The sequence below is a fragment of the Cydia splendana genome, chromosome 24 (assembly GCF_910591565.1).
Source record: "Cydia splendana chromosome 24, ilCydSple1.2, whole genome shotgun sequence".
NCBI lineage: Eukaryota > Metazoa > Arthropoda > Insecta > Lepidoptera > Tortricidae > Cydia > Cydia splendana.
In genome coordinates this window covers 8166265-8186538 of record NC_085983.1, presented here as the reverse complement: position 1 = coordinate 8186538, position 20274 = coordinate 8166265, and the positions used below count along the sequence as shown (strand labels likewise).

At 42.1% G+C, this 20274-nt stretch overlaps 1 protein-coding gene across 1 annotated transcript in view; it reads right to left on the bottom strand.

The window, feature by feature from the left end:
• The window catches only part of LOC134802474 (endoribonuclease Dcr-1-like), a 75998-nt gene that overhangs the window by 24304 nt on the left and 31420 nt on the right, over positions 1 to 20274 (bottom strand). The window contains exons 24-33 of the mRNA XM_063775152.1: positions 20133 to 20240; positions 19332 to 19502; positions 19097 to 19223; positions 16714 to 16887; positions 16175 to 16292; positions 8902 to 9001; positions 8183 to 8268; positions 5469 to 5632; positions 4374 to 4913; positions 3388 to 3540 (exon numbers count right to left, since the gene is read on the bottom strand). Coding sequence (XP_063631222.1) covers positions 3388 to 3540; positions 4374 to 4913; positions 5469 to 5632; positions 8183 to 8268; positions 8902 to 9001; positions 16175 to 16292; positions 16714 to 16887; positions 19097 to 19223; positions 19332 to 19502; positions 20133 to 20240 — 1741 coding nt within the window. The remainder of the gene's footprint in view (positions 1 to 3387; positions 3541 to 4373; positions 4914 to 5468; positions 5633 to 8182; positions 8269 to 8901; positions 9002 to 16174; positions 16293 to 16713; positions 16888 to 19096; positions 19224 to 19331; positions 19503 to 20132; positions 20241 to 20274) is intronic.

Sequence of the window (20274 nt, the reverse complement as noted above, 5' to 3'; positions counted from 1 at the left end):
AATCATTGATAGACTGTACTATTCTATTATTAAAATCCTGACCCGGTCAGCTGAAATCAGGTATGATGCAAAAAAATCTCGTCATGGGCGTGGGAAAATAATAGGATGGAATAGACATGTAAAGGAGGCCCACGGGAGGGCGCGACTTAGTTTTCAGGAATGGGTATTACACGGAAGACCTAGAAATGGTAATGTGTATGACAAAATGTGTGAAACCAGGAGGCTCTTTAAGTCTAAGTTGAAATGGTGCCAGGATAACGAAGAACAAATAAAGATGGACATTTTAGCGACTAGGCACTCAACTAAGGACTTTAAGGGCTTCTGGAATCATACAAAAAGGCTGGGAACTGGGGCGTGCGTGCCTGCAAGTGTGGAAGGGCAGTGTGAGCCTAAATGTATAGCGGAGCTCTTTAAAGAGCATTTTAAGGTGGAGTCTCCTTTAGGCATAATGTCATCAGGGTCGTCTGGCATTGGGGCTGTGGTGGGGGGTGCGTACACACTTGTGAGTGCCAAGCAAGTAGCTACAGTGATTAGAGATATGAGTAGGGGAAAGTCACCTGGTCACGACAGCCTCAGTGTTGAACACCTGCGGTTCGCTGGTGCGCATCTGCCTAGGGTGTTGGGGATGTTTTTCAACTTGTGTATTGGCCATATTTACCTTCCTCAAGAGCTTATGAAGACCATAGTAGTACCAATACCAAAAAACAGGACGGGTGATGCATCCGACAAGAATAATTATCGGCCTATTTCGTTGGCAACCATAGTGGCGAAAGTTTTGGACCGTCTGCTTGATCTTCAATTTGCGCGCCATATACACCTGAACGAGGCGCAATTCGGTTTTAGGCCAGGGCTTTCTACAGAAACGGCAATTTTGCGGCTCAAGCACACGGTTCAATACTATACTACGCGAAATACGCCGATATACGCGTGTTTTTTGGACTTGTCGAAGGCGTTCGACCTTGTTTCTTACAATATTTTATGGGATAAGCTCTTGAGGGAGACGTCTACACCCAGAGAGTTGGTCTACATCATGAAATATTGGTACCAGAACCAGAACAACAGTGTAAGATGGGCCGGTTCATACTCAGAGGAGTACAGGTTGGAATGCGGCGTCAGACAGGGTGGGTTGACGTCTCCGCGGCTTTTCAATCTGTACGTCAACAACCTGATCGAGGAGCTCAGCAGAGCTGGCATTGGATGCTCAGTTGGTGGCAAAATAATGAACAATATAAGCTACGCTGATGACATGGCTCTGCTGAGCCCATCGATCGGAGCCCTCGAGATATTGATTGGAATTTGTGAGGGGTACGCGGAGACCCACGGTCTCAGATACAACTCCAAGAAAAGTGAGCTTCTCGTGTTTAAGGCGGGTTCAAAAAAACCGAAGTACATACCACCACTAAAACTTGGAGGAACTGAGTTAAAAAATGTCACTCAGTTCAGGTATCTGGGGCACTGGGTCACCGAGGACCTATCTGACGACCTTGATGTGGAGCGGGAGCGTAGGGCATTAGCGGTGAGAAGCAACATGTTGGCTCGCAGGTTTGCACGTTGTACGAAGACCGTCAAAATAACTCTTTTTAGGGCATTTTGTCAGTCTTTTTATACGTGCAGCCTGTGGGTCAAGTGTACGCAGAGATCTCTCAATGCCTTACGCATTCAGTATAATAACGGGTTCAGAATGTTATTGGGGTTGCCTCGATTTTGCAGTGCGTCGGGGATGTTTGCCGAAGCGCGCGTGGATGGCTTCCAAGCCATAATGCGCAAGAGAGTGGCCTCCCTGATGCGCCGTGTTAGGGACAGCCCCAGCAGCCTTCTGAACACTGTTATAGACAATTTACAGTGTCCAATAGTGCGCAAATGGAACTCTATGCACATGGACCATAGAGGTGCTGTTGGGCAAATTTAGTTAAGTACTTTAAGAATTAGTTTTATTTAATTTAATTTAATTTATTGTATTAGGTATTTATATATGTAATGTAAAATGTATGGATCTTGTTATCCGAAATAAATATATTAAATAAATTACTCGTTCACTGATATGTGTTAACTTGTTAATTTAGAATATTAACGCCAGCTACTCGAGAGTAGGCTGAAGGTTATGGCGCCATCGCTCGAAAAGATTGCACCATACCTTTGGCCTAGTGTTTCACATATCAGTGAAAGAATAAGATCAAATAGGATCAAAGTCAAATGGCGTTCTAACAGTTTTAATCTTCTGTCGAAAGATGGCAGTAAATTTACAGTGGCTACATAATTTACTTTGACAATCCGCCTCTATACACTCTATTCTCTTTGATTATACTTTTTAGAATCTGTGCGGAAAGAGAGGAGTTGTGAAATGTATATATTCCATGACTCTTCTCTTTCCAAACAGACTATATTCATCAAATACACCCAATGTCAAATGTGTGTTTTTACCAAATGTCGCCATCCGAGATTAAATGTAAGAAAAACTATACAGTTTTAGGAGTTCCCTCCATTTTTCCTAGACTTAATGGGACCTACCATATACCCATTGGTTCAGCCGTCTTCGAGAATTTGGGAATCTTCAATGAAAACCAAACACCCCGACAAATTGAGATCCTCTGCCTTTACCGGTAACAAGTAAACGGGTTTATGAAAATGTCTATAGCGCGATTTAGAGCACTACAGCGCCATCTACCGGTCGATGTGAATACTTCTTACCTTTCTTACAGTAGGGTGTACCTGTTTACTCCTCATATGGCTCAGTTTCCCCTCGTGCACGGTAGGGTGCGCGCAGTACAGGTAAGCCGTGATGGCGAACTCCAGTCGTTCAAGTATAAAGCGCCATCTATCGGCCAGTGTGCACACTATCTCACCTGTTTACTCCTCATATGGCTCAGTTTTCCCTCGTGCACGGTAGGGTGTGCGCAGTACAGGTAAGCCGTGATGGCGAACTGCAGTCGTTCAAGTATAAAGCGCCATCTATCGGCCAGTGTGAACACTATCTCACCTGTTTACTCCTCATATGGCTCAGTTTCCCCTCGTGCACGGTAGGGTGTGCGCAGTACAGGTAAGCCGTGATGGCGAACTGCAGTCGTTCAAGTATAAAGCGCCATCTATCGGCCAGTGTGAACACTATCTCACCTGTTTACTCCTCATATGGCTCAGTTTCCCCTCGTGCACGGTAGGGTGCGCGCAGTACAGGTAAGCCGTGATGGCGAACTCCAGTCGTTCAAGTGTTCAAGTATAAAGCGCCATCTATCGGCCAGTGTGAACACTATCTCACCTGTTTACTCCTCATATGGCTCAGTTTCCCCTCATGCACGGTAGGGTGCGCGCAGTACAGGTAAGCCGTGATGGCGAACTCCAGTCGTTCAAGTATAAAGCGCCATCTATCGGCCAGTGTGAACACTATCTCACCTGTTTACTCCTCATATGGCTCAGTTTCCCCTCGTGCACGGTAGGGTGCGCGCAGTACAGGTACGCCGTGATGGCGAACTTCAGGAAACTATCTCCGATGGTTTCCAGTCGTTCAAGGTTAATGCCGTCGTTCGCGTTCGACATTGTAAGCGCCTGAAAAAAAGACATTCAAATATAGACCGACAAGAAATTGTAGAAATTAAAAACTGGCAACATCGTAGTGTCGTCCCGTTTTCTTAGATTGATTTGAAAGGGACGACACTACGATGTTGCCACTTTTTAATTTCTACAATTTCTTGTCGGTCTATAGGTTCGATATGAAACTAAGAAATATATTATACAAAAAATACATAAAGTAACTGCACTGCATTTTTCAACCAAAAACCTGATCTAGATTTAGACTATTCGATGCATGCGATTCGTTATTTCGACTCCTGACCCGTACGAGTCGAAATAACGAATTGCAATCGGATAGGGACCGTACGCGTTGTCGCGTTGGAGGGTCTGCCATCTTGTGGCCTGAATCGGAAACATACACATGTACATTGCCAAAGTAGTAATTTAGTTTATTTTATTCTTTTATCCTATTTCTGATTTTATTTTCTTATTTTAATTTGTATGACATTTTTATGCATGATTTTATATTTTTGTATGTTTTTAATTGTTATGTTAATCCTTGATTACTAGCATGTATATTTACTATTTTGACAATGTATCTGTTTTCCTAGCATGTAAGTGATTTGGTCTGAAACTGTAAGCTTACATTGTGTTCAATAAATAAAATAAATAAAATTAAAATAAAGCAACTACTTTCAGCAATAAGCACAGTATATTAAGGCCCGGTTGCACCAACCACATTTAACAGACTGATTAACGTCAAACAGCAGTGAATTATGTAATTTCCCATACAAAAAAAATTAGCGAACGCTTTAACGGTGACAGACGGTTTGGTGCAACCGACACTAAGTCATTGTAAAATAAAATACCTGTAAAATAACACTAGGACTCGGCCCAGGATGCCCCTCCAGATTCGGCTGGAAATCAAAATCGAACTCCTTCCCATTCTGCCCCTTACTATCATCATAATACGGTTTAAATTCCCTCACACCGATACGCTTCACTCTCTCCGCATAACTCTCCATCGTATCGAAGCCAATATTCGAAACTTTCTCATTCATATACTCTGGCGAATCAATGTCAACATCAGTCATAGAGAAACAGGTATATTTTTTAATTTCTTCCTCTGATAAACTGTTTTTGAATTCAGCCAGTAACGATCGCTTGTTCTTCTCGATCGCTTCTAAGGTTATGGGTCCGTTTTCGATGTTTAAAAAATCGTTTTCGTATGGGAAGAGTTGCTCGAATCTGGTTTTTACTTCGTCGTCCGGTATTGGTTCGGGTTTTCGGCAATCCTTCAAAGGGTCGGGGAGGACGTCTGTGATTGGCTGATCCTGTGTTATTAAAAGGCCTTTTTGGATGATTTCTTGCTCGTGTTCGGCGACTGATTGTTGGAACTGTTGTAGGCACTGTAAGAAAAAAGGATAGCTTTTAACCGCCGTGTCATATACAAAAATGTTACGCAGACGAAACAATGGTACAGTCAGAAGTTGCTAAGCGGGCGAGGTGTTCAAAATTACCTTGACGCGCTCTTATCCTCTTAACAATAAACTCACGTCAAGATCATTTTGGACACCTCGCCCGTTTAGCAACTATTGCTGCTGATTGTACATACAAATTATGATTAAAGAAGTCTCACTGCGTTCGTTTTATATTTAAACCCACATTTGTAAATTAATGCCTTTAATTATATAACAGTCACATAAACTGCTATTATAAAGCCATGTGATAATAAGACTGCGCTTATCAAGTGAATTATCAAGCGCTGGTGGCCTAGCGGTTAGAGTGTGCGACTTTCAATCCGGAGGTCGCGGCTTCAAACCTCGGCTCGATATCATTTGATATTTACCAGTCGCTTTTCGATGAAGGAAAGCATCGTGAGGAAACATGACTAATCCCAATAAGGCTTAGTTTCCCCTCTGGGTTGGAAGGCAGATGGCAGTATTATTATAATATAGAGTAACCTCTGTGGGCGCGTCTCCAGCCCGCATGGCCCGCGCGTGCGCGGCGCGGTCCCGCGCGTCGGCGTCGGCGTCGCGCGCCGGCGCCGGCCGCGCCGCGCGCCGCTCCACGTCCACCGCCTCCGCCTCGTGCGCCGTCTTGTATTCTATGCGGACGCCCATTGCCGCTGAACAAAACATTAGGATAAAGATTACAATAACATATAATAAGCAGAGGGCGGAATAGGGAATATTAGGGAAAGCTCTGCGTAGCTGGCACCTTTGTGGCACATACAGTAAACAAACCACATTGACACATCACACGTCACGTCAATCACATGGCCTACCGCGAAACAAGTAAATCGAAATCTCTCTATCACTCTTGCATATTCGAGCGATAAAGAGGCGGAAAACTAAATTTCGATTTTCGCGTTTACCGGTAGGCCCCTGTTAACAAACAGCCTTGATGCATCAATGTCATATTTTATTGTCTGTGAAAACTTGTCAAAAAACAGTTTAAGGCACAATATGTATAAGTTAGTCTATGAATTTACTGAGTCGGTAGTGCTGCACTCTGGCGGCAGAACATTGCAGTAATATCCCCTATTGCTCATGGCAAAAATCAAACGTCAATAGAGTTGGAACGTTGAATTTTATCGACTTTTTCAGCTATCGATAAGTTCAGTCACCTTTTACATTTCTGACTTTAACATTAACCTCTTTAATTAGCTAGTTGACTAGCTAGTTTTAATAATGCAGTACTAAGTTAAATAGTTTTTAAAATTATCGTTTTATATTGTCTTTTATTTAAATGTTATTCCATAATGTTCATATGAAGTCTATTATTGTTTGCTTATGGATTTGAGGTTTAGTTTTGTTAATAAATAAATAAAGATACCTACGCTAGGAATATAATTTCAGTTTATTCGATAGTCGATAAAATTCAACGTTCCAACTCTATTGACGTTTGATTTTTTGCCATAAGCAATTCTGCCCTCTGATAATAAGACAATAGATTCGCTATTAGCGAGCCATACACATACGGATTTGCCCGCCGGATCTGCCTGAAAGATGTCTCTGGCACATCCGTCAATGTGTGGCGAGAAATAGACACAGATTTGTCCGCCGGATATCTGTCGGCTGTCCGTGCTAAAAACCAACGGATCGGGATGTGCCCGTCAGACACATCTTTCAGGCAGATCCGGCGGCCAAATCCGTACGTGTATGGCTAGCTAATGCAGCATTTCAAAAACTATGGGTCGCGACCCATTTGTCAGTCGCGAGCAAATATTGAGCGGGCCCTGAAGCTACTAGGGAATCTCAGTGTCACCAATAGGGTATTTAATCGAATTTAAACTGTTGTGAAACATACTAACATCGCAGTACGCGATACACGGCCGTCGTGAACGCTGCTCGCACTGTTAGTGCTTGAGAAAGGAGATCTAGGCTCTCCGAAACATGTCACGCGAGTGACTAAAAACAAGTGAGTCTAAACCGTAAAATTATTCAATAGGGTATTTGACTACTAGTCAAATCAGTTTCTTTTTTCAAACTGTCAAAACGATTTGCTACTATGGAATTTATATGAAACACTAGCATGTGACGTCATAATTACCTACTCTTTATAGTTTTATACGGGTTTAAAAATAGAAATTGTATCTAAAAATAACTGCTGTCTACGTTTGTCTATTCATCTTCTAGTGCTTTATTTCATGCATGATTTAAAATAATTTATTTTAAATACAGTCAAATACCCTATTATATTTTTTGGTCTTTTTAAAACGGCCAAGAGATGGGTCCCGAATTTGGCAGTTTTTGTTAGGTGGGTCGGAGCCCAGTTAACTTTGGGAACAACTGGCCTAATGTATTTTGAAGACACATATTTTTGTTTGAGTAATCATTGAAAAAAAAAACATAACAATATTAGCATCATTTGACAGTCTTGGTATTTTAAAACCCTTAGAACTTTAAACGGTTCGAAAACTTGCATGCAATTTTCGTTACCCACGGTATTTGGTCAATGGACGAGTGGTCATCAATCTATCGAATATTGCATGCAAGTTCTTGAACCACCTAAAAAGAATAACAGTTTTGAATGATTTACGGTCACTAGACTTATATCGACCGGGATATACAATACAAAAGGTAATCACGGTTCATATCCCGGTCGATATAAGTCCACCTAAAAAGAAACCCAAATAACAGTAGAATTGATGTGTCTGTAACATTTGAAGGGTTCCCTCGATTTCTTCAGGATCCTATCATCATCGGTAGGGATCAATAGGGTATTTTCCTACTAGTCAAATCAGTTACTTTTTTAGAACTGTCAAAACGATTTGCTAATATGGAATTTATATGAAATATTACATCGTGACGTCACGGTCAACTCACCTACTTTTTATATTTCTATCCGATTTATTAAATAGAACTTGTGTTTAAAAATAACTCCTATCTGTGTTTTTCTCATAATTATCTGGTGCTTTATTTCATGCATGGTGTAAAATAATTTATTTTAAATACAGTATATTCTTCAGCTTGCCGCATCCAACATCTGCCTGCAGCCTTTCGCAGGGCGCTTTGGCGCTGTTTAGGGGAGGGCTATGTCCAGCAGTGGACTAATATAGCCTGATGATGATGATGATGACAGTATATTACCCTATTGTAATAGTAGAAGTCGCATAAAATCTAAGAAAAAATTACATCTGCAGTATAAAAGTATAAGTAATATAAAAACATACCATTGCTCTTACTGCTACAGAACCCACTGGTGTCCGTGTCGTCGCTGTCTTCAGAGTTCAGATCTGAATCGTCCGTGTCAAAATCACTGAAAATAATATCGTCTTCGATTACCGCCACAAGTAGTGGGAGTGCCGGCAGAAGTGAAAACTCAATGACATTGTAACAGTTTTTCGATCAGGTCACGTGTCCGTCTTACGTCTTACGAATCTTAAGGTCACGTGACCTGTCGCGAGTTTAACATTTTTCCCCATCACAAAAAGTGCACAGCGCCGCTAAAGAAGTTTTCACTTCAATACATAAATACAGGGGCGTATTTACCCTAGGGCCATCCGGGCCATGGCCCGGGGCGCCAACCCCCGGGGGCGGCATATGCCGCCCCTGGCGGATTGCATTTTGTTTTTCTTCCTTGACTTCTAGGGCGGCGAAACGTATTGGCCCGGGGCGCCAAAATTTAAAATACGCCCCTGCATAAATATTAGGGAACATCTTACACAGATCAACCTAGCCCCAAACTAAGAAAAGCTTGTACTATGGGTGCTAGGCGACGATATACATACTTCTATAGATAAATACATACTTATATACAAAGATTACAACCATGACTCAAGCATAGCATAGTATTAGTAGTAGTATTGGTAGTGTAGTTTTAGTAGTGGTAGTGTAGTAGTAGTGTAGTGTAGTATCATTATAGTGTAGTATTTGTTGTGAAACGGTTTACCTCGACATGTAGGAACAGTCGCTGTCAGCCATGGAGAACGTTCTCGAAGGGTTGAACTGGCTTTTCGGCTTCTGAACTGGGTCGCACCAGTTCGCACCGCCTATACACAACATATATAAACATTACATTATACAGGAAAGTTTGGAAAATCTTACACTAATCGACCTAGTTCCACAATCCACAGTGGGCTCAATCAATAAGGCTTTAGCTGTGGTGCATCTTTAGCTGTCCCGCCCGTGGCACAATATCTTTCATCAGGGGCCCATTTCTCAGACGATATTAGTCTAACATTATTAGTGTGTTGTCATGACAACCCATACGATTTGACAGTTCGTGGACTAATAATATTAGTCTAATATCGTTCGAGAAATGGGCCCCAGTATCACACTTGCTCATAAAAGGCACGTAGGCGATGCGCTCCTAAATCCTAAATGGGACATTATCTATGAAAAGTGTAACAACCCGCCTACCCTTTTTTCCAATACAATTACTGGTTCACTACCGGTCGGTATATTGAGGGTAGATACAACTCGGATAGAACCAGTTGGGGTGCTACCAGAGGTTATAAAAGGCCGTTATCCAGCTCGGAACGGGCACTTCGTGTCTAACCTTAGACCCGTTCGGTTTAATTATAAAAGTGTAATATTGAGAATTGAAGTGAATAAAAAAAGAAGTGATTTTAAAACCCAAGTGTATTAATTATCATTGTTCCTGGAGTTCTCCTCATTGAAGGTTTCATCTTCAGAAGTGAGACGGCTACGCTCACAAATAAGGTACATAATTTTTTTTTTCTATTTTTCAGTTATTTTTCATTAAATGAGTTACATTAGGACAGTTAAAATAAATAGATTATAATATTATCGATAAAAGTTTTTGCTAGTATTATTATTAAACAACCCATATTTACCGTAACGGAGCAATTCCGGAGGTTTATATGGTTAATTAAGCATATTTATCTTGCCAGGGTACTCCCTGGATTTGAATATGCTTGAGGTTTCTACTCATAAGTTCTTTCTAACAAACTATATTTACCGTAACGGAGTCAATCCGGAAGTTTATAGTTAGTCACATATGGTTATCTTGCCAGGGTACTTCCTGGAGATGGACATGTGGGATTTTTATAATCACATTACAAGCTACTTAGTTTTTTTTTAAAATAATAATTACTTAGTCCCCTAAAAATATATATATAATATTTACAGAACTTTAACACATAATGTATGAGTTTCAGCAATGGAGTCTGATGACGAAACCAATCATGAGCGCCAGAGTAGAAGCCGTGCTAAAAGCATCATCTTGAGGCCTCATAGACAACGGCGCCTGAAAACTCCAGAGCGAAATCCTGTGAGGCCCAGCCGTTTGGATCAGGAGGTACGCAGTGATCATCAGAGACGTCCACGTACTCGTAGTCGCAGCCCGCTAAGGAGATTACGGGAACAAGAAGAGGAGCTGGAGTCACAGAAAAGAAGAGTTGCAGCCTTATTGAGCCAGCTTGAGAACGAGAGCGCGAAACGACGACGACATGACAGCGAGCGACGTGACCGCGAGCGACGTGACAGCGAGCGACGTGAGAGCGAGCGACGTGAGAGCGAGCGACGTGAACCACCAACAACAAGGCTTGACCCACCCCAAGAGCGATCAAGGTATGATTCGGCATCTTCTTTTCTTGATGAGCTAGTTAAAATGATGAAAAATAGGCCCAGTGAACGTGAAAGCTTTGCTACCATCAATAACGTTATTCCCGAATTTGATCCCTTATCTAAAGAACAAACAATTAGTGTATGGCTAGACAAAGTAGATGAATGCGCTGAGATCTATGGTTGGACCGATAGGCAGGTAGTACACTATGCGTTACCTAAATTAGTAGGACAGGCAAAGGTTTGGTACCAGGGTCTACCGTCTCTCAAACGCACCTGGGTTGAATGGAAGGTACTGTTGAAGGAATCCTTTCCGTCAAACGAAAATTATGCAGAGCTTTTAAATGAGATGTTGAAGAAACGGGCTCGTTTCGGAGAGTCGTTAGAAATGTATTATTATGCTAAAGTAAATTTACTAAACCGCTGCAAAATTTTCGGAAAGAACGCTGTCGACTGCATAGTTCACGGGGTAGATGACAGGAATGTTAGGGTAGGTGCACAAGCAGCGAAATTCGAAAAACCCGAATACGTCTTAGAATTCTTCAAAACTTTGCGTTATAACAACGATAGAAAGGAAACACGCAGTTCAACACAAAACACGTCAGCAAATACAAAGACTAATGATCAGTCGAGTTCATCAAAACCTGTTCACAGTTCATCCCAACTAACTTGTTTTAACTGTAATCAAAAAGGACATCCTAGCTTTAGATGTCCTAAACCGTTGATAAAATGCACTTACTGTAACCTGATGGGACATACCGAAATAGATTGTCGTAAAAAGAAAAGGGCTCCACCTTCGGAGACAAAAGAAAAAGCTGTCATGAAGGTTTTGATGGACTCTGAGCCTGATCTTGGGCTAGGGTTACCTGAAAGTGTTAATAAAGATTACGGTGATATTTGTAAAACTGTTAACACGAGTGAAAAGTATAAGTTGCCAATAAAAGTAAATAATAATTTTATATTGGGGCAACTAGATCTTGGGAGCGAGGCAACATTAATTCGGAAATCCGATGCTGAGAAATTAAACTTGAAATGGGTTCCAGTAAATAGTCCATACTTACGTGGGTTAGGCAACGTGCCGTATTTGCCAATAGGTGTCGTGTATGTTACAATGGGGGTGCAAGAAGTAGTAGAGGCCAATGTTGAGCTCTACATAGTAGATGACCACCTTATAAATAGTCCAGTTTTAGTTGGGCATTCATTTAGCGAGCGTCCTACTTTGCGTATTATAAAAACTGCGACCGAAGTCTTAATTGAAAATGTTGAGAAAGATGATGTTATGAAGGTTCCTCTAATTGCTTCTTGTGATTCGATTATACCAGTAGGTACATTTACATCGATTTGTGTAAAGTCCCCGGGACTATATAGTGGCACAATCTATATACCTGGTACAGTTCGAGGCGGCCCTACTACCGAGTATTACTTACTGCCAGGGGAATATCATTTAACTAAGGGTACATGTCATGTCCTAGTACACGGATTAGGCGAAAACCCTGTGACTCTACAGAAAGGTTCACTAATAACTCGGGCCAAACATCTTGCGTCAGAGGTAAGAGTTGATCTTGCAGCAGAAGATGTGTGTAACCCAAAATTTATTATAAATTCTGATAAGGACCTTTCTTTAGAGGACCAGAAGAGCTTAGAAGATTTACTAGTTAAATATAAGACTTGTTTCTCCTGGGGCATGCACGACTTGGGTTATACTACGGAGACTGAAATGGTTATACAGTTAAAGGATTCCGAGCCAGTTGTGTATAGGCCATATAGGCTATCTTTTCATGAGCGAGAATTAGTTAGGGGAATGGTGCGCGAAATGATAGAAAACAATATAGTTCGCGAATCAAGTTCACCATACGCCAGTCCCATCGTTTTAGTGCAAAAAAAAATCGGGCGACAAACGGTTGTGCGTCGACTATCGAGCACTTAATAACAAAACAAAAAGGGATCATTATCCCTTGCCAAGGATAGACGATCTCCTCGATCAATTATCAGGGCAGGCTATTTTTACAACCCTTGACTTGGCATCCGGGTACCATCAAATACCGATAGCTGAGGAATCTAAGGAGAAGACTGCATTCGTTACCCCGGACGGGCAATACGAGTATAACCGTATGCCGTTCGGGCTAGCGAATGCACCTGCAGTATTCCAACGACTCATACACAAGGTTCTTAATAACGCTCAGATTAGACATTCCATCGTATACATGGATGATATACTTATTCCGTCTACAACTGTTGCCGAAGGTATGAGTCGCTTGGAAGAGGTTTTAGTTGCGTTACGACAAAGCGGTCTCACATTAAAACTAGAAAAATGCCATTTCTTCAAAAGAACTATAGACTTTTTGGGCTTTGAAGTAAGCAATGGCGAGATCAGACCGGGATCGCAAAAAACACTAGCAGTTGCTAGCTTTAAAGCCCCAAGTAATCAACATGAGGTTAGAAGATTTCTTGGACTTGCCAGTTTCTTCAGACGGTTTGTCAAGGACTTCGCTACTATAGCGAGGCCATTGACGGGCCTTCTGAAGAAGCAAGCTTCTTGGAGGTGGACTGATGACGAAGCAAAAGCATTCGAGACCTTAAAGCGCAATCTGATTCAGCGGCCAGTATTAGCGTTGTATGATCACACCGCAGAAACGCAGCTTCATACGGACGCTAGTAAGGTTGGCCTTGCTGGAATTTTATTGCAACGAAAGGGCTCAATGCCGTTTAGACCAGTGGCTTACTTCAGTCGTCAGACCACCGCTGACGAGCAAAAATATCACTCCTTTGAATTGGAGACGCTGGCGGTGATAAATTCCCTTAACAAATTTAGAAATTATCTCTTGGGTATAAAGTTCACCATAATAACAGATTGTCATGCCTTGCGTTCCACCTTCACGAAAAGAGATCTGGTGCCGCGCATATCTAGGTGGTGGATCCAGTTTTTGGAATATGACTGCAATATTGAATATCGTGCGGGAGCAAAAATGTCTCATGTGGATTGTCTAAGTAGGAATCCAATCATAGAACATAGCGCTGAATCTCATATTCTTGACGTTCTACCTGTCAATTCCGAAGACTGGATCACCACAGTTCAGCTAGGGGACGCAGAAATTAAGCGAATTAAAGATATTCTCGAGGATCCGGAAACAGCTAAGGTTGCATCAATATATAAAGAATACAGGGTTAAAAATGGCAAAGTATTTAGAATTCTAGACGACAAGACCGAACGCTGGGTAGTACCACGAGGGGTTCGCTGGCAGTTACTCAAGTCAAATCACGATGACGTTGGTCACTTTGGGTTTGAAAAAACCCTCGAAAGAATTCGCTCGTTTTACTGGTTTCCTAAAATGCGCAAGTTTATAAAAAAATATGTGTCTTCATGCTTAGCCTGTGCTCATCATAAACTCCCTTCAGGAGCAAAAGAAGGTCTATTGCACCCAATTCCGAAGGTAGAAATACCCTTCCACACAATCCACGCTGACCACCTCGGACCATTTGTGCGAAGTAAAAGGAAAAACTCTTATATTTTAGTAATCATTGACTCGTTTACGAAATATGTGAACTTGACACCAGTACGTTCTACCAAAACGAAAGCCAGCATCAAGGTGTTTCAAGCATTTTTTAATTTATTTGGCGTTCCAACACGGCTAATTACCGATCGGGGTACAAGCTTTACGAGCAAGAAGTTTGAAAAATATGTCAAATCTAAAGGAATAAAACATGTGCTAAATTCAGTTTCCACACCTCGCGCAAATGGTCAGGTGGAAAGATATAACAGAACGATCTTGTCCGCACTTGGAGCCATGACACATGACAAGAATCCTGAGTCATGGGACGAGTACGTACAAGAGATACAGCTTGGTATAAATACAACTGTACACGAAGTTACTAAAATGACCCCAACTGAACTACTTTTTGGGCGAAAAACGTCAGGCCCATCCCAAGGAATCTTAAACCAAATTTCAGACGAAATAGGGAGTGGAGTAATTGATAGCTCACTAAGCGATGCTAGGAATGAGGCTAGTCAGGCTATACAAAAACACCAGGAGATAAACAAAAGACGTTATGATCACTCTCGGAAGCCTGCTAGGTCTTATAAAGTAGGCGATCTTGTACGAGTAATTAGGGCCATACCATCCGGGTCAGGTCAGTCCAAGAAGTTAGAGCCTAAATGTCAAGGTCCCTACAAGATTAAAAAGGTATTACCACACGATCGTTTCATCGTGGAAGACACGCCTCTTACCAGAAAGGGTAGACGATATGAAGGAGTAGTAGCTATAGACAAAATATTTCCCTGGTTGAGTTACGGTGTTGATTATTCTTCAAGTAGTGAAAGTGACGAGGAATGTTTTGATAAATAGTTGGTCCAGGCGTTCGCATTCACTGGTCGATCTTCATATACTTACATAATAATATAACTCTGATTGTTAAGTTGCTGATGCCTAATCATATCTATAGAGATAAAGAGCGAAATATCATTAGAGATGATATTCATAAATCGGGGTCATTAGAGATGAACCCTAGAAAAAAAAAATCAAGTGATTATGATAACTGATAGTTTATTACCTAATTTAATTTTCTAAGATTAATTGAATTATTTTGTCATTACGTTTTTTTCAGTGTCATTGGTCGAACGGTACATTAGCCTTTCGTATTCGTATATCCTGCCTCATGCCCGTCCCAATTGTTGGACTAAAAAAAAATTAAATCTGTAGCTCATTTTAAGTATTCAATAACAATTGTTGTCAGCATACGAAGGTTAATGTTCCGTACACGTATGTACTGTGGGTTGTGTGTTTATTATTAATATCACTGATGTTTAAGTTATTATTGCACACAGAATGGAATTAATGAATCATGTAAAATGATTGCTTTCAAACCGTTCTTATCAGAAATAATTAGCATTAACAGTTGCACATCCGCTATAAGGTATTACTTGTATTGAACTTAAAAGTATATTAATAATTAAAAAAACGAGGGGACTCGTTTCGAGCAGGATGACCGACTGTAACAACCCGCCTACCCTTTTTTCCAATACAATTACTGGTTCACTACCGGTCGGTATATTGAGGGTAGATACAACTCGGATAGAACCAGTTGGGGTGCTACCAGAGGTTATAAAAGGCCGTTATCCAGCTCGGAACGGGCACTTCGTGTCTAACCTTAGACCCGTTCGGTTTAATTATAAAAGTGTAATATTGAGAATTGAAGTGAATAAAAAAAGAAGTGATTTTAAAACCCAAGTGTATTAATTATCATTGTTCCTGGAGTTCTCCTCATTGAAGGTTTCAAAAGGGACCTTATTGTCGATGGCGCTTACGTCGCACAGCGTCGCGCGGCATTGTATCTATATCGGAGCATCGTTAATAATGGCATAAGCGCCATCGACAATAAGGTCCCTTTTCATAGATAACGTCACACATTTCGTTTACATTGTTACCAGTACAATTTGACACTGGGTTAACGGTTTAACCGGTTAACCCCGGGTTAGTGGATGGTGCAAGTGGCCCTTAAGGGGCCCACTGATTAACAGTCCGCCGGACGGTATCGGCCTGTCAGTTAGAACAAAATTTTGATAGTTCCGAACAACTGACAGGCCGATACCGTCCGGCGGACTGTTAATCAGTGGGCCCCTTTAGTGGATCAGTACTCACCGGAAGCGGAAGTGCAGAAGGTCAGGTTAGGAGGCAGCGGTTCCATAAACTCATCGAACTCCGGCGGCTCCGGGATGGAGGACGCCATGTTGTTGTCCCACGTGCCAATCTCGAAGCCCTGCAACGTACCAACACGGTGGAACCTCGGTAACTCGAATACGGAGGTGAAATAAATGTTAAGAGCCCATCAACGTGCTCACTAGCGCCACAGCTAAATAATCGTGATTATTAAATTTAACGAAAGATATTGAAAATAGGGGCCGCGACGTACTGTATTAATTTGTATTTAAGTATCTTTTGAATATATCAAACTAGTTTTTATGTTGCTGGATTCGACAATCTATGCGTTCAAAATTAAAACGGTGGTTTTTTTTTGAGCTCATGATGTATTTCTGTTGCCGCTATAACAACAAATACTAAAAACAGAATAAAATAAATATTCAAATGAGGCTATCATACAACAATCGTGATTTTGCGTAATGGTACGGAACCCTTCGTGCGCGAGTCCGAGTCGCACTTGACCGGTTTTTTTAACTTACGCTCTCAGCATCCTCCTTCTCTTGCAGAATATCGTTGATGGTCTTCTCCTTGGGCTCTTCCGTCTCTCTCTGTTCCTCGTGTTCTCTCTCGCTCAGTTCGACTTCGTCTTCGTCCTTCGGTTCCTCTTCGTTTTCCTTCCTCTTTTCGTTCTTCTCACAATCAGCGCTTAGCACCTGAATTTAAGATAGGTATATTCAATAAGTTTTTGGCATTGACATAATATCTAAAAAGAATGGGACATGAATGGGGCCAGTACCACACCTCGGACACTGGCGATCAAATGTATGAAACAAACCCGTTCCTACGCACACAGTCTAAGCTCGTGTAGGTGGACGCGTACCTTGCTTGTGTGAGTGAGATAAGACGTGCTAGGGTTCTCGCCATTTTGTTGTCAAGTTCGATGACCTCAATGACTCAAAACTCATTGCGCGTATTAAGAAGAAATAAGAATCGTATTATGCTGTAAGGTGGGTATCTAAGCTCGATTTATACAATAGTTTCCTATTTTGAATCAGTTTAAACGAAGTAACAAAATTTTTGTAAGGAAATTCAGGCCACAAAAATATTACGTAACTTGAAAACATGATTTTTTGTTCATATAGATATTTTGTTGTTTTCAGTGTGATCTGATAGGTTTTGTAAATATTTGTTTAATATTTGAATATTTTACGTGGCCTCCGCTCTGCGCACCGCGTCGTCGCGTCCTTGCCAGCCGGTAACTGTGAGGTAACCGAGAGCGGGTGGGCGGCACTTTCAACGGGAGGCAGGGAGTGTCCATACTGTACGTTAGTACTATTTATTATACTGTGCCGGTACAGCGGTGTGACACCGCTACAACGCGATTGGTTGATGAGTTCGCATCACGCGCGCGATTGGTCGCAACTAGTTGCGTTAGACTGCACGATTGGCGCGAATTCTCGCGTCCTTAGATATTATATGTCAATGGTTTTTGGCAATAAATTCATTTTTGGTACAAGCTTTTATCGCTGACTATACTTTACTTTGTTATATAAATCAGGCAGATCATGAAATTCCTAGGCATATCGTGAATCGTGAAAATTGTGTCGTGCCCTGAGTCGACGGAGCCCTGCTATAAGGGGCTCCTATTTCTGGACAGTTTGCCTTCGGGCATCTGAAGCAAGCTATCGAACTTATCCTACCTATCTATTGGTTTAATGGCTGGCTCTCACGTGGAAACCATAGACCCGACTTCTAAACCATTAGGTTTCAACCTTCCCCGGAGATTGTGGTGTCGCTTAAAAAGACTGAGAACGGGTCACAGTCGCTGCAATTACCTTCTACATAAAATTATTTCATCAATTGTTTTTTATTGCTATCAATAAAAATTGCAAGTCTTATGTTTTGGGGTTAAAGTTCTGATATCAGCACGGGTCTATTTTTTTTTTTTACATAAATGGGGGTGGAAAGACTCTGCAATGTGCGAGTGTGGCGAAGAAGTCCAGACTATGGACCATATAATTCAGCGATGCCCTCTGCACTCATACTCGGGACCACCAGAAGACCTGCTGCGCCTAACACCCGACGCAATTGCGTGGCTGAACGCACTGAATATTGACATTTCATTCAATTTTTAATTGCAATGTAATTTCTATTCTGTGACATTTATATAACTGCCTATTTTTGTATAAGCCATACGATTAAATAAATAAATTGGTTTAATGTGACTGCCGTCAAAACATTACACAGGAACTTTACTATACGAAGTACGTGTTAGTAAAACGTCTAAGAGAGAACATAAATTTAATTCGTAATCACAGAATAAATAATAGTACTACGGTACAGAAAGGACACTTAATACAAAACCGAAGTTTGACAGCGATTCAGGGACGAATTATGCTGACCCTTCCTAATGTATGGCACTATCCCTTTCGGCTATTTAGGGTTGTCAAAATTCAAGTAATTATCTTATCTGTGGTCGTGCACGCAAAACGACGTCAAGTGGTGCCAACCCTAATAATTGCTCGGAGCAATGCTGAGCCGAGTGGAGCCGTTTGCCCGAAAGGAGCAGTGTCTTCCCACTGCCGTAATATAGTGTCTTAGAAGCCTAGGGAGAAACCCGGTCGCACAGACAAAACATCCTCCAGACTGAGCATAGTCGCGCTACCCCCTCTGCCACGCATACGGTAATTTTACTCCATGTTCGAGTCGAAAGTGTCTTTGTGTGACGTCCGTGTCTTTGAACGGACCAATCACGGCACGGGACTTCGCTCACCTCGTCCCGCGCACCTCCGCATTTTTGGCATCATCGGTTGCATGAAATAATTTCTCTAAACTCGGTCTAGAGGATTCCTAGTCTATGCCCGGTCGTCAACAGAGGGACATGATGTTGTGATCCTCAGCATTGAGTAGAAAGTGTCTTACCTCGGCCAGACTCCATCCAAAGTCAAGCGGTGGCCACTGGAACCCCGGCCCCACTCTTGGGACCCCAAGAGCGACCCCGGCCGCTACGCCACGACGTATCTCGTCTGCTATTAGCAGTGCGTTGATTCTGGGGACCAACAATAGTTATTTGATTTACAAGGCGTTACAAGCCGTTAAGTTTTATGAATAGGGGGCTTATGGGTTTATGATATGTGTGTAGATAACCTTAACCGACCTGTAGAGTACGCAGGGGAGAGCGACAGTGGCGAACCACAGTGGCGCCGCGAAGGGATGCACGGTGCACAGTTCTGGAACTAATATCTGCTTCTGATCTAGTCGGTCGCGTTTGGCGCGCCGAGTGCGCTCTGACGACACGGGCAGGGCTACGCCCTTGCGGTTGACGTATCTAAAAATAAATAATTCAAATTATAAACTGATATAGATGGCATAAGATGTCGAAGCGCTCCGGAGGTCGCGGGTTCAAAATAAATCCCAATGAGTTTTTAAGAACTTATGTACGAAATATCATTTGATATTTTACCAGTCGCTTTTCGGTGAAGGAAAACATCGTGAGGAAACCGGACTAATCCCAATAAGGCCTAGTTTACCCTCTGGGTTGGAAGGTCAGATGGCAGTCGCTTTCATAAAAGCTAGTGCCTACGCCAATTCTAGGGATTAGTTGTCAAGCGGACCCCAGGCTCCCATGAGCCGTGGCAAAATGCCGGGACAACGCGAGGAAGAAGAAGAATAGTCTCCGAAGCTTGTGTGTTGAACGGAAACTAGAATCTAGGATCAATCTTATCTTTATCTTACAACTATCTTTGTCATATCTTTATCTTATTTACCTGGGCGTGAGCAGATTGAGCCTGGCACTAGTGTGGTCCACGTCCAACAGAGGCTGTTGCGGCTGTGTGAGTGAAACGCCATATTTGCTCTTGTAATAGTCACGGAAGCTTGTGTGTGTGTCCGACGGGAACTCAGAGTCTGGGGTCAATCTTATCTTTATCTTACCTTATGTTATCTTTATCTTATTTACCTGGGCGTGAGCAGATTGAGCCTGGCACTAGTGTGGTCCACGTCCAACAGAGGCTGGTGCGGCTGTGTGAGTGTGACGCCATATTTGCTCTTGTAATAGTCGCAGAAGCTTGTATGCGTGTCCGACGGGAACTCAGAGTCTG